Source organism: Dermacentor albipictus, chromosome 5 (assembly GCF_038994185.2).
Source record: "Dermacentor albipictus isolate Rhodes 1998 colony chromosome 5, USDA_Dalb.pri_finalv2, whole genome shotgun sequence".
Taxonomy (NCBI): Eukaryota; Metazoa; Arthropoda; class Arachnida; order Ixodida; family Ixodidae; genus Dermacentor; species Dermacentor albipictus.
In genome coordinates, this window is record NC_091825.1 from 87,717,061 (window position 1) to 87,732,265 (window position 15,205).

Here is a 15,205-nt window from a genome sequence, read left to right on the forward strand (position 1 = left end):
ACTTTGGTAAATAAACGCCGACCCGTATCTTGTTGTGCGGACATCTTCGCGCACGTAGCAACGCAGTCTTTCTTTCAGTCTTGTCTGGCGGGGCACGTTTCCACTCACAGCATAAAATGCCATCTCGTAGTGTGCGTGTGTGTTGCAGAAACGTACTTCATTCATACAACTTAATATTCAGCTGAAGCATCCCTTTAAAAAATGTATTATTGTTTCAACTAAAAGTCGATGGACTGTATATCCCGTTGCCTCTTGCGTGTAGCGAATCCGACCAGCCTCCGCAAAGCTAAAGACTTTCGAAAAAAGAAAAAGGCACTGTCACCGGCACCGGCCGGGAGAACTGGACCTCGGCAGCTCGTCTTCATCCTACGCGGGCGTCACCGCACGCGCCAGTCGGTTGCCGCAGCTGAAGCTGCTCGAGTGTCTCCGAAAATATGTTTACGCCTCGCGAGCAGCTGACGAAAGGCGTCGCGAAGTTGTTTCTTCTCTTTCTCTCTCTCTTTCTCTCTCCATTTTTTTCTTGAAGTTTCAGCTGGCAACCACGGCGCACTGTAGCTGGTCACGCGACGGGCACGCACGGCGGCGGGGCGCCACGCTTGACCTCTCTCAGCCCGTCCAGCTCGACGCGGAGGACGTTCTGAAACTGAAGCGGATACGTTGCGTCTCGTAACCAACCTCTTCCTCTGCCCTCTACACTTCATTCCTGTTTTCTTTCTTTCTTTTTTTTCTTTGCCCTCCTAACGTCTCGTTATTTCTTCACCACTGCCGCTTCTTGGGAAAAGCCATCCTCCACGTTCACACACGATCCTTCGCGGCCATTTGCTTTAACTTTTGTTTTGGGGAACTCTTTTCTATTTCCCTCCCTCCCTCCCTCCCTCCCTCCACCTCTCTCTCTCTCTCTCTCTCTCTCTCTCCATCGCTGATTTGCCTTTCGGCTGTTGGTTCAGCGCCGGTACGTTCGAGCGCCTCGACCAAAGGTCTCGCTGTCCTGTCTATAGGAGGGCTTTAAACCCCCGTTCCGTGCACAGCGGGTACATGAAACATAGAAAGTGTCGGAGGTCTGAACTTATCTGCTACCAGACGAGCGGAGTGGCACGCCTCTGAGACCACAGGCCACAGGGCACCGCCTGCGTGGTGGTGGTGGTAATGTTGGACCAGGCGGATTTAACTCGGTAGTCGATCGAGGCTTGGCGATTGCTTCGCCTGTATACAACGCGCAGCTCCCTCGGGGCAGTTTGCCGCTACACGTCAGCTGTCTTCAAGTTTTACCAAGAGCGTTTGGCCTGCTTCCGCAATGCAGGCGTGCTCCCACGAGCGTAACGCACATTGCCTCGATACCAAAGCGCATCCTACCACCGGCAGTAGCTCAGTGGCTATGGAATTGCGCCCGTGAGCGCGAGCTGACAGGCTGGATCCCTGCCACATCAGCGTGTAACCTGCTCTCCCTAGTAGTCAAACTTAATGCGGAAATGTATGCCAAGTTATCAGATCAAAGTATTAGCACGTAAAAAATCTGAATTATTGTTTTTAGTGGCCCTGTAAAGAAACAAAATACCCGAGCTGGCGCAACGCGTTAACCTTTAGTGGCCACGGGAGTTATACAGCAAGAGTGCCCCTGTAGTGGACGTATCCATTTCGTCTTACGCTTAAGCGCTTATTGGCGATTTCGGCTCACTGCCGCGGATGTGTCTGCCCAGCGCAGCCAATCAGAACTTCAACAGCAGATGAAATGGGCATGTCCACTATAGGTGGACTCTTACAAAATACCTCCCCGGGGAAAGGGAAATCAGGTCCATTGCTACGCTGGTCCAATGCAAACACTAGCAGCGATGTTACGAAAATAATATATGGGGTTTTACGTGCCAAAACCACTTTCTGATTATGAGGCACGCCGTGGTGGGGGACTGCGGAAATTTTTACCACCTGGGGTTTTTTAACGTGCACCTAAATCAAAGTACACGGGTGTTTTCGCATTTCGCCTCCATCGAAATGCGGCCGCCGTGGCCGGGATTCGATCCCGCGACCTCGTGCTCAGCAGCCTAACACCATAGCCACTGAGCAACCACGGCGGGTTGTAACGAAAACATGGTGCTACTTTCATTTTTTGCTGCCTCCGTCTGTTCCAACGCTAGTGTAATACAAACACCAGCACCGATGTGATGAAAACGCGGTGCTCGAAATGCGCGCGCACGTGAAATGGTCACCAGTCTCGCTTCGTCGTAACCCTTCAGCTCAATGCGGCAAGAAAAATATACAAAAAAAAGAACATCCGAACCTCGACGCAAAAAAAAAAAGTTGGTTGCTTTCCACGAAAAACAACAGAAAGGAATACGAAGAATGACGCTGTGCAAGCGTCTGTCGGCGCGGACACCGCGTCACAAAACCCGAGCTCGACACGCGCGCCGTAAACACGACGCGTGGACGCGGGAGCCGGTCAGAGGCGCCGCGAAAACCCGAGACCGGCTGATAGACGGCGACGGTGGCGGCCAGGGGAGCGCGATATAAAATAGCATCGCACGCCCCCGGTCGAGATAGGGGGGACCGCCCTTATCTGCCCTATTAAGGGCCTTCACGAGTGCAGCCCGTATATACGACCCGACGAGGATTTAGCTGAACGCCGAAAGCGAGGCTACTGCACCGCGTATATATGTAGAAGGGGCCTGGGAGGAGATGCGTGGACTGAGATCTTCTTGAGTTTTCGCGCAAGGCTATACCACCCGGCTGCTGCTCAAAGCTCAAAAAGGAAGGAAATGCATTTGTTTCGCCGCTTAAGAGAGGGTCTTCCACTCGGGAGCTTTGAAGACGCAGTGTTCCATGAAAGACCCGGAGTAATCCGGGAGAAAAAAAAAAGTTATATGCGTGCTGATTGCATACCTCCGAGTTACCGGATTGATAGAGGTTTGCTGAAGCACACGCACCTATGTGCGAAAACAATTGCCAACTGGGCTCGCCAGGTAAATCCTCCCACTGCATGGTGCAACACCATCATAACCTATATACTGTCACGTCGGCGGCTCAGTGGCTAAACGGCAGTTCTGCTGCACACGACGCCGCGGCAGGCTCATTCGCATATAGGAACGAAAAAGCATGAAGGCTCGTTTGCCATGCTTCAGGGGCGCGTTAAAGAACGGCAGAAAGTCGATATCAATCCTTCCCTCATTTCAAGTACGGCTTCTTTTACATACCCCGTGAGTTGCTTAGGACGTTATCGTGAACCTCCACGAGGGCATTAAACCGGCCAAATTCAAGACCGTTAAGAACAAAAAAAAAGAGCGTCCAAAAACGGGGCGATAAGGAGAAAAAAGACCGTTTTCGGAAACGAGGATCGTTGTACTGTGGCCATGAGCGTCGCCGGCGCGGAAAGAAACAAAAGCGTTGCTCGAGTACTTCACTGCGACTCTGATACACAGGCTTTTGCGTATTTTGAATAGCGCGCAACGAGAGCTCTTTCTCTCCTATTCTTTCTCATCTATTTGTCCTCGTGTCTCTTTCTGTCAGTGCAGGGTAGCGAACCGGACTAGCGTATCATTAGCCTCCCTGTACTTCCTCTCTCCCCTACCCCTGACGAAAACTCGTGATATGTACCGCTCTACGGTTACGGTTACGACAATTACCCAGTGCCAGGCGTGCGTTTGCGTGCGCCGATCTCACACCTGGATGTGGCGGTAACAGTACAAGCGCAGCGAATATGCTATGCTGAAACTACCTGCAAGAGCGCCAGCCTTACGTACAAATCATGTGCTGTTATGAGGGAAAGCACCTCATTTATGCTCCACGTAATTCACTGCCCTTACACCTTATGTGCAACGCGATCTTCCGAAGAGGCATCACACGACAGTTTCTTAAACCAAAAGGATTCCTTGGGGAGGATAAACCAAGAATGAGCCGCTACAGGGAGGAAGCCGGTGTTTGGGCAATCTACTTCTGGACAAACTTATGTTGCGATAGTTCAGGCTGCGCTTTCTAAAAAAGTACGATATGAAACAGGGCAGGAGAAACGCAACTTGAAGTGCTGTAATCGCGTGGTGCCCACTGCTCCTTGCAAATAGCAGATAGTCTACGTGATATCTAGAGCTCAATAACGACAATTCCAAGTTTAGCTTGCTGGCCTCTCGCGTCCCCGAGTCACTTCTATGGATTAGTGTCGTAAGCAAGCCTAACTGCACTAGTCAATGTCATCATGGGCCCGAATACAGTTCTATAGGACTACATTTCAGCATCAGTTTTCTAGGACCCGTTTTCTTAGAGTGATGTTAGCGCGGAATGCAAGTTACGATGACACGATCACCTCCGCCTGTAATACTTCTACGGTTATCGCGCTTCCGCCAAGATATCTTGAGCATATATATATATGCACGTTGTCAGGGCAATAATTGCTGTTATGCTCCCCTGCCCCGTTGTTGCTGTTGCTTGGTCCACTTGTCTTGCTCTGAGCCTTTCTGTTATTCCTTTCCCCAACACAAAGTAGTCAGCTGATACACTGACCAACCTTTGTCTTTTCCTCTCTTCTTCCCACCTCTGCGCTTGCTCCGATTTCGATTTGATTTATTTGATAAAATTCAAAACGCTCGAGAGTTTCGTCGCCGGCTTTTCCCCGACGTTTCATCGTCTAATGCATGCAGAGAAACGGCGTGATGCATTCTGATGCTTCCGTGAATGCATTAGACAAAGAAATGTCGGGGGAAAGCCGGGCAAGTAAGAACGTACTGGCTTATGATTACGCCTTTAAGTCGTGGCACACCGGTTTACCTTCAGCGAGTAACGCTTGCGCCTAGAAGCTTAAGGCGCTCTCGCAAGGTTATGTTATTCGATCGTCGCAAAGAAACACTGTAGCTATAAGAGATGCCTTAATAGGGGGAGTGGAGGGGGCATCAATTTCGACCGCCTGGGTTACTTCCAAATATGCTCTAAAGTCTCAACCACGTGACGCGATTTCTCATTTCGCCGCCACCGGAATGCGGACTACGCGTCTGGGAACCAAACCCGCGTCCACATGCTCAGCAGCAGAAGGACATGTGCCCTGAGGCACCGATCCTGCGGGCAATTTGTTCTTCCTTCCCTTGAGTGTATTTTGGTGCAACGTATTACAATGTAAAACTTAAATAAAAGCCGTCACGCGAGAATACAAAGCATTCAGCTTCGAAACTACATTTCATTGGTACTAAGCTACGTGGTAGAATGAGAGAGAGAGGGGGGGAGAGAGAGAGAGAGAGAATTTCTATAATGAACCTTGAATAGGTTGCCAGATGGGTATGACGAAAAAATGAAATGATACGTACAGTGCACACCCCGACCTTCAAGGAACACACCTCAAAACTCAACGAACTAAAGCATCTCAATGAGACCACGATATGTCTCCGTGGAAGGTTAAACATGCCTTCGTTGCGGGCGTCCCACATGCAGCATTGGCCCAAGGGTCAAGTACGTGTCACAGCTGGTATTTCCGTTACTTATACTACTACATGCCAAGAAGTATTCGGTCTAGTGTGATTGTGAGTGGCTAACCAAAGTTGAACGTAGCGCGTGAAGAATGCCTGCCCGAATGACATCGTTACTGCCGCGTGCATCAGCATTAGCTGAATACAATTTCGACTACTTTAATGCACGAAGCTTGTGGCTTCAGCTGCGCGCACAAGGCTTGCTTAAGAACCACGTAGTCGGTTCCCAGCTCGCTGCCAAAAGAAGAAAACGACACAGAGCTGCCCGGCGACACGTTGGCGTCGCAGACATCCTAGACGCGGCGGCCTTACTCAGGAGCATGCGGTTATGATCAAAATCTTGACGCTCCGGGTTATCGCAGAAAGCACCGAGTCTCCCAAGGGGGAGGGGGTTGGGTCGGTTGTACACAGCACGGACTGGCGTCCCCTGTTGCTTGGATGACTCGGCTTCTGGTCGCTTCAAAACCGAGAGGAGACCCCAAGGTTCGAGGCAGCTCGCCCGGCCTGATAACGTCAGTCAGAGACTCGCGTCAAATGCGCGCACACCCGGTCTGGCGAAACTGAATGTGCAAGATCGCTTTTCATGCTCGACCTCACCCTTTCCCTTTTTTTTTCTTCTGATTTAGCTCAGGCGTGTAAGTATACCCTGCGGACGCTCTGCGCAATTCAGAAGGCTACGACTGCTACGCGCGATGCAGTGAAAACGGCTGGACCGTAGCGCGAGAGTCCTTACCACGCTCGTCGCCTACACCTTGCTGAATAACAGCGACACTATAAAAAGAAACGTATGACTACACTAGTTCGGACGACGCGTTTAACATAGAAGCAGCTTTATAGATTGCAAAAATAAAGAACCAGACATCGTGGCCGATCTCATGTGCACTGAGCTTATCACACACAGACAAATACTAACACACACACACACACACACACACACACACACACTCACACACACACACACACACACACACACACACACACACACACACACACTAAGCCGTATATAAGGCCGCCACAAACTTCGAACGGGACGCGAACGTCGGCTATAAAGGCACAACAATGAGAAACGCTGACTCAATTTTTGGCTGTTAAATCGGCTCTCTAAAACTTCTTGGTATTTCTGGCAACGATCATGCGATGGTATAACCGATATATACATAGTGGCACACTCGGTTATTTGTGTTGTCCCTGTCGAGAAAAGGTCGCTTAATATTTTTGTTCAGAAATGGAATATGGTCTGTTTAATCTTACGTTAATCCCTACAAGACGCTGCCACACCCAGTGACGTCACAGAATGCTCGAGCACGAATAAAAAAGTGTCATCGCTGCCTTTCCTTCTTGCCCTATGCCCAAGGTAAGCAGACCCCTCCCATCCTGTATTCAAGAACTGCAATCGACCAGCACAGTATACTTCGTAACCTTAATTCATCCATGCAGTGTTTCTTTAAGCACCTGGGGTTGTCTGATGAGCGTCGGGTCACTATTTTATTAAATAAAGGACAGTATTTATCATAGTGAGGCCATGGCCGGTGTTCCATTACTCATTTTAGCCACAGAGGCTAGACCTCGCTATCATGTTTTCGGCCCTCAGTCAGTGCTCGGTGAAAAAAAATGAAACATTCAACTGTACTTCTACTTCACTCCTGGTGTAAATTTTCGGCGGCGGCGCAATCAGGAACCCACTGCCTTTCTAAATGTTTCTTCTTTTTTTTAATAACTGGTCTGTTAGACTTGGTTAGACGAGGCATCACAATTTATCGCTACCAGCAGCCAGTACGTCAGCATTACGCAAACGCCATTGCGTATACCGTAATACCAGGCACACTAGAACTCTCCATTAGCCTCGCTTACGGATCCGGTAACCTGCGTTTCTTCAGCGGTAATTCGTTTACGGTAAAGCTGGAACTCTCCCATCTACGCCGCCCTCCTCCCCCACCTTCCCCTTTCCTTTGGTATCAAGTCATTAGTGTATACGTACCCCGTGAAGGCGGTAGTAGAGGCCACAGGCGTTGCACACGGGCTCGCCGGCGTTGTTCCTCCTCCAGAGCGACGTCGTGCTTGTGCTGCAGTTGGAGCAGGTCAGACCTAGTCGCCGCGCAGCGGACTGCAACGCGCAAGAAGGCAATGAGAGTGAGCAACACTGCTGCCAATACGGGCAGCATGCATTACAAGTAAGGTGGCCAACAGTCCCAAATTGAGCGGGACAGTGCCGACTTGATGCAGTAGGGGCAGTCAAGTCTCCCGACACTTGCTTTCTTTTTTTTTTTTCTAGTGTATACGAATAAACAGACCAGAGTTCCTTTTTCCTGGCAGCTCGTTTTCAAAGTCTGCATTTTTTTTATTTTTTGTTGTGTGCGTGTGTCCTGTTGCATCGTCATAAACATAAAGGCGGTACCTTTTTATTAATTTTTTTCGTACATCTAGTTCTCTTATAGGCCCTAATCTTTAACAGTACCTCTTTTCGTATTGGGAGTCATGTTAGTCAGGTGACTATACTACACCTTTCTCGTAAATCGCGACACGAAAGAAACAAACAAATATTGGTTCAACTTCGTTGCACCTACAGACTGACACCGGGTCGGTCATCGCCTGCCGCTGAAAGCTTTTGGCAGAGGTGAACTAAAATAAACGTGGCGCTGAGAGTGCGAAATTCGTGAGCACGAAAGCAGCAAGTAGACGAATTATCACGTAGACTTTCTATACAGTTTTTGGTGAGCGCATTGCCTTCTTGTAGACTATATACACTGCACACAGATAAGAGTCAGTAATACAGTTTGGTCTAATATGGTCCACGGACTACTGTGTGCGTTCTCAACAGAAAGTCAAAATATTTTTGCAGACGAAAAAGTCGCATCTCTACAAGCTGCATACGACCAGTCTGCATAGACTTATACAACAAAAATATCCTCCAAGTTTCTCTGAACAAATTTCTCCGAGTTTTGGTTCCTAACGGTGACCGCGCAGTTCCGATACTTTAGTTGAAACGATGCAGTGTTCTCTGCCTTGATCGCCGCATGAATCTTTGCAACTAGTATATTTCCACATCGTTAGGAAGAACGGATGGCGATTAGATCAGTTCGGTGTCGCTAGCGCACCAGGCACTAGCGTTTTAACTCGATTAGTAATGCGGCATTTCGTTGACGGAACATTGTAAATAAAAACATAAAGGGATGCGGTAAATGCGAGTGAACTGCATTAGCATTACCTCGCAGCTCTTTGAGGTCCCGCATCTGTGATTTACACCGCATCCACCACTTTGCAAGGTGTTGTTAAGGATCTCACTCGACAAACGTCCGCTGACAGTAAATGAAGCCAATGAAAGCATCGGGGAAACCATCTGTGGTTCAAATTTGAAATGTAATTGGAGGAATCGATAGCGGAATGGATTTACACGACTATATATATAATTACGCCATTTGCTTCAGAGCCACGTCCCACTTTGTCAAGTGCAGTAAGACCTAGAAATGCACTACGCCAAAGCGGAGCTTGAACAAATTTCGCCGGTGCACGAACGGATCGCGTGTAAGAAGCGCCTCTCCGGGCTCGTCTAATGCCACAACTTTATTGCGCCTATCAGCGCGCCACGATTAGACAGGAAGCACGCACTTAACGAGGCGTTCGCCCTAATGGCGAGAATAACTTCGCCAAATCGACGCTGGACAAGAAACAGAGCGAGAACCCGCCCATAACGGATGGTGCGGCGCGAGACAAGATAATAACGGATCAGCGCAACACAAGCCTCGCGTCGGCGAAAGCCAACGTCATCACTCACGCCGGGCGGGCGCAGCGCGGTCGGGACAAAGACAAACTGTTGTGCGGGCCGCGATCGGTTTCGGTTACACACACACGCAGCCGCGCCGCGAAGTGTTTGGACAGCCGCAGCGTCATCGCCTTCGTCGAGCGCTGTCAGCTCGCGGCTTCCGCGACCGGTCCGCGATGCAAACGCGTCGACGTACGCGCATGCGCAGGAAGCACGTAGTTACACAGTAAAGAAGAATCGCCCATATCGCCAGTGCGGAAGACGTTCACGGGACTACGGAGTTTCCAAGTGATGAACATGGTGGCACATCGAGGAACAGCCGCCGTTTGGCTCTCATCTTTGGGACCCAAACTAAAATTTAAGATTAGACCCAAATTTAAGATTATAATTTGTGTTCGCAGGCTTCGTGTACACCGTTCGCAGGCTTCGGTGTACACCACCGATGCCAAAAAGGATGCCGGTAGATGTAGTCCTTAGTAAGCATAGTATCCTTAGTAGACAACAGGCTGTAGGTTTGGTTGTTCTTTTTGGGGTTTTGCATGTCCAAAAACACGATATCTTGAGGCACACCGTAGTAAGAGACTTCGGAATAATTTTGGAGCACCTGTGGTTCTTTAATGTGCAACCAATTAACTTTTCTTTCATTGGTCATTTTTATTCAATTTTCTTTTTATTCATTGTTTCTTAAAGCGAAGCTTTGTTTGCCTCTTCCTTCGACTTTCCCGCTGCTGCTGCTGTCTGGCATACTGCGTCGGGGGATGGTTCTGAGCGTGTGTATACATGACAGGAGCGCTGTAGAGACGAAAGGTGACGCGAGAAACTCGTTTGGACCTTTGTACCGCGTCGAATGCGCAGAACGCCACTCTGGAGGTCCCTGAGCGTCGCCACATTAGCCTCTTGATAGCTGAAATCAATCATCGGTGACCAACGGCAAAAGCATTGCAGAAATTGCAGCGCTTACGTTTCTACTAACGTGCAAGTCCAGAGGGAGGCTAGATAGAATGGTAGACAGGAGGGGGGTGAGAAAGCAAAGAAAGGCTTGAACCGACGCAGTTGCAAAACGAATGAACAACAGCCTTGCCACTCTTCGCTCGCCGTTCTGATACAAGCGGGAGGGGGTATAGGGAAATAGGTAATAGGTGACGTGAGGACACGACAGTGGTTGCTGGCAAACGGGATAAATTTAAGTTCAAGGTAAGGTACGGTACGTTTATGCTATTTCCGAAAAATAAACACCTTGCAAATTCGTCAAGCGGACAACTTACGCAGGGCGTACAGAAGCAGAGCGGCAGTAAAGCGCATCGCAGGGTGTAGGCGACGCTACGGAAGAGGTTGCACGTCAAATAAACATTTCTGTGCCCGCCGCGGTGTGGTTACGGCTATGACAATGCTCGACATCGCGGGTTTGATCTTGACCGCGGCAGTCGTATTTAGACAGGGGCGAAATTTAAAGAAAAATGCTCCTACACTCAGGTTTCTGGACACACTAAAGAATACGACGTTGTCAACGTTAATCCACAGTTCGCCACTACGGCGTGCCTCATAATCCAACTGTGGTTTTGGCACATGCAGTCCCATAATTCAATTAAAGTTTAATACTTCTATCACATCGTCATGTGCCACGTGAGACAATCAACCCTCAAATCAACCCTCTCAGAGGTTATGAAGTATGGCGCACAACAACGCCTGAAGCAAACGGTGTCTCCCTGTGTGTTCTGCGTACTACGCAGACGAGCAAGAGTGGAGCACAAGGCAACGTTGAAGAAATCGAACATATGCCGTCAACATCGCCACTAATTATCGCCAATCAAAGCGAACAGCACAGAAAGCTTGCATCGATTCCTACAGTGCGTGGAATCTGCATATATATTTTTTGTACTTATTCTTCCCTGCAGACATTTTTTTTAAATTGTATGTGTGCGCCAGCATTGAAACCTTATTGTTCAGAAGTGAAAAATGGGCGAGTTGGTATGGAAGGATGGCTAAATTCAGAGCTCGAACTACTGGGACACAAGCTAACGCACAAGAAAAGACAAAGAAGAACGGCGCTGCTCGCTATTGAAAGGTTTATTCGATAGGTTGAAGACTTTATAAAACCCTTCATCAAACGCCATAAAAGTTTAAAAAAAAAACAGCCTTAGCCTGTGTCTTAGTAGCCGTGCTTACTGCTGTTCGTGGGCACGGTAAATAAATGGTTTATTATTATCATTACTATTACTAAAAAAAAAATGCACGGAGCACAGAGTATAGAGGGAGTGTGCGAGCCGGCCCTGCTCACCAGTCTGCTCACCACTCTTCGGGGCGTCTTGGCGACCGGCCTGTTGGCGCCGTTCATCTTGTTGTAGAGTCCGCACGCGTTGCAGAGGTAGTGGCCCGTGCCGTCACGGCGCCACAGCGGAGTTGAGATGGCGCCGCAGTTGACGCACTCGCGACCCTCGCCCCCGTAGTAGTCCATGTCCGCTGCAGAAACCGCAGAGAGGGGAAGAGAGAGAAAAAAAAGTGGGAACGACGCTCATCCATCAATTTCACAAACGAGCTCGCCGGATCGGCGGTGCAACCAAAACTCTGCCAAGAACCGCCGCAGCCCGCAACGCGCTCGAGTATCGGATTTCCCTTTCCGTGTCAAAGGCTCAAACTCAAATTGAGCTCAAGCTGAAACTGCGTTTTCATTTCTCAAACTGGTCGGGACATACTATAACAAGCATTTTCTTTAAGGCGAAACTTTCTTTGCTTCTTCCTTTTCGCTGCTGCTGCTGAAAGTTTCCTTGCAAGCCGCGTCGGGGGGGGGGGGGGGGGTTCAGGGTGTGTGTGTGGTTGGCGGGGGTTCAGGGCGTGTGTATACATGCAGGAGCGGGTATGTGAATGAAGCTGTGTGGTTTTACGTGCCAAAACCTTGATCTCATTATCAGGCGCGCCTTGGACCACCTCGGGTTCCTTAGCGTGCACCTAAATTTAAGTACACGGGTGTTTTCTACTTTCGCGCCCATTGAAATGAGGCTGCCGTGGCCGGGATTCGATCCCGCGACCCCGCGCTTAGCAGCCCAACACTATAGCCACTACGCAACCACGGCGATTGCAGAGAGGATAGGGGACAGGAGAAACTCGCTTGTACCTTGCATCACCACAATACCCTCTCGACTGCTGTAATTATTCGTGACCTCCCGCAAAAGCATTGCAGAAACTGCAGCGCATGCCTTTCTGCTAACGTGCAACCATCCACAGGGGTATCTAAAGAAGCCAACATATTACTAATAAAAATCGGGCCCCTCGGTTAACCCCGTTCTTCTCATCCATAGGGGAGCTATACAGAACGGTAGAAAGGTGGCAGGACAGGAGGCAGAGGCAGAAAACCGGTAGAACCGACGCAGTCAATACACTAATCGCAGCCTTCGTTCGCAACTCGCACACAAAGGGGGAGGGCGGGAGAGGGAAAAGGGCATCGTGAGAAGGCCAGGAAACGCCACTACTTGGGTGCCTCGATGCGCGGACAAAGGGGCGGGCACCCACGGCAGTTGCGGACAAACTAGATAAATTTAGGTTCAAGGTATGGTACGGTACGTTTCTGCTATTTCTGACAAAAAACTTAAACACCGTGCAAAATTGCCAAGCAGGCAAATGGCGCACGGCGTGCAGACTCAAGACATCATTGAAGCACCGTAGCGTGTGGGCGTGGCACTTCCAACACTTCTGTGCCCACCATGGTGGCTTTGCGTCATCGCTCGAGGTCGCAGGTTCGCTGCCGAGTGCTTCAGTCACGTTTCGACGGGGGCGAAATGCAAAAACGCTCGTGTACTTAGATTTAGGTTTCCCGTAAACAACCCCAGGGCGTGAAAACTAATCCGTAGTCTGCCACTCCGCCGTGCGTCATAGGGCTTCTTCGATTTTCCACTTCTGGCTACCCGCGGGCTGCCAGAGCCAGCCAGAGCGTCTTCGTTTTTCTCGCGTTGCTCCGCCCACCGCGCTACGCACTTCCGCCGGGCGTTCGTTTTGCTCGCGCTGGACGGTTCTGGCTACCCGCGGGCTGCCAGAACCTGCCAGGACGATTTTGGTCTGGCTGCTCTCTGGAAGTTCTCTGGCTAGCAGACGACTAAAAGAGGCGGTGGGCGCTCGGCGCCATCTTTACGGGGACTTCACGGATTGCAACGCCGGCGCTTGAGGACTTAAATTTACCTCGCTCAGCCAAGTGTATACGGTCATCTCCGGATTTCCTTACTTCTAGCGTTATCTTTTTAGGTGCTAACGCTCCGTTCCGCATCGCGAAGCGGTGTGATACGAGCCGTGGTGAACCGTTTAAAGCTTTTGTGTGTGTGTGTCCCCTGATTGCTTCTTCGCGGCGAACAGCGCGCCGCGCTCTCATGCGTGCATATTATATGCATCGTGTTCCACGCAAATTGTAGACGCTCATTCACACATTGCGGTACATCTTGGTTTCGTCTTTCTCTGGTGGCGTTCCTTTTCACATATTTCGCGTATGTATATCTCTCCTTTCTCTGCAGTTAGCGAAGGCTTTGCCGTTAGCCCGTGTTCGCTCCATCTCTCCGTCGTATGATTAGGTGGCAGCTCGAAACCGATATGTGTTCTAACTGCAGGCCGTTGATCTACAAATACACTGATTGCGCTCGGTACATTTAGACAGACGTACATTGGCTTATTGCTCTCATGATTGCGACCAATGTTGTTTTTCGTGTGAAACGTTTCGCTGGTCACAGGCGACGTGCATTTTCACGCGCCAGCCGCGTCCCCAGCTCCTTAAATGAAAAGCACTATCAGCCACAACAAACATTTTGAAATCGAAGCCCAAACAGCTCGGCGCGAAATTTTATGCGTATGAGAGGTACCCGTTAACCTGCTTTTTCATGTCTTGTGATGACACAACGCCAACTCATCATTGTCGCCGGTGGTCGACGTGATCGCTGCGAGCAGGGATCCTCCAGCTATCGCTTTCGAGTGTACAATCACGATTTCGCGTCTTGTCATGCGCCTCGTCGGAGGCCATCTGTTGCGCTGCGCAAGGCGAGGTTGGCCGAGTACGCGTCCTGCGCCCAGTCGCGCGAAATCGCGCGAAAGTGATCGTATTCCTGAATACAACTATATATTTTCAAGCTGGCAACGCACAAATGGGCCGACTACGCCAAGCGCGCGTCGGCCTCGACGGGCGCTGCCATGCTGGTAGCATGTTTACATTTAGCCAGCTGTACCGGCGTTCGATTTTGCAAACTTCGCGCAGGTTCGGGTTGTCTTGGTATCCCAGCCCACGTGACTTCCTGTCAGAACCGGAACTAGCTGGCTGCCGTCTGGCTCCCAGCGGGCTGCCAGAACTCCGAAAATCGAAGAAGCCCATAATGTGATTGTGGTTTTGGCATGTACAGTCCCATAGTTCCAAGCAAAGTTTAACACTTCTCCTCGATGCGATGTGCAGTGTGAGGCAATGGCAATACTAAAATTATCGGAGGTTATGAACAATAGCGCACAACAACGCCTGAAGCAAACGTGCTCTGTGTGCATTCTGTGTACCGCTGAGACAGAGCAGTGATGCAAGCAAGGTATCATTTGCCGTCAACTCACCAGTCTCGTATTGCACTAAACGCTGAATAAATGATACATTCGCCCGTCAACATCACTGCTAATTATCGCCAATCAAAGCAAACAGCACAAAAGGCTTCGCTTACGTCGATTCCCACAGTGCCTAGGATCCGCAAAATATTACACATACATCTGCCGAAGCGTCACAAGGGGCCAAACGTTGGACCTATGTTCGAGAACAACTTCCTGAACTGCAGGACAGGCTCATTTCTCAAAAAAAATTCCTCATGATTCTGCCCACTGCAGAATTGTCAGAGCAGTGCGTCCGTACAGTGTGCATACTAACGACCAGCCTGTTGCAATGCATGCCTTCTGGAGCTAATGGTGCTGCAGCTCGCGACGTGCGGTGTATTCCATTGCACTCCACGTCACCCGAAGCTAAGCGCCGAAAACGAAACAAAAAAGCTAGTTCCCGGGACACATT

At 49.9% G+C, this 15,205-nt stretch overlaps 1 protein-coding gene across 3 annotated transcripts in view; it reads right to left on the minus strand.

Moving 5' to 3' along the window:
• The window catches only part of LOC135906846 (uncharacterized), a 62,687-nt gene that overhangs the window by 8,281 nt on the left and 39,201 nt on the right, over window positions 1-15,205 (minus strand). For 2 of the 3 annotated variants that reach the window (XM_065438447.2, XM_065438446.2), the window contains exons 3-4: window positions 11,477-11,658; window positions 7,417-7,542 (exon numbers count right to left, since the gene is read on the minus strand). In XM_065438447.2, coding sequence (XP_065294519.2) covers window positions 7,417-7,542; window positions 11,477-11,658 — 308 coding nt within the window. The remainder of the gene's footprint in view (window positions 1-7,416; window positions 7,543-11,476; window positions 11,659-15,205) is intronic. The other variant, XM_065438448.2, reaches the window with a different exon arrangement.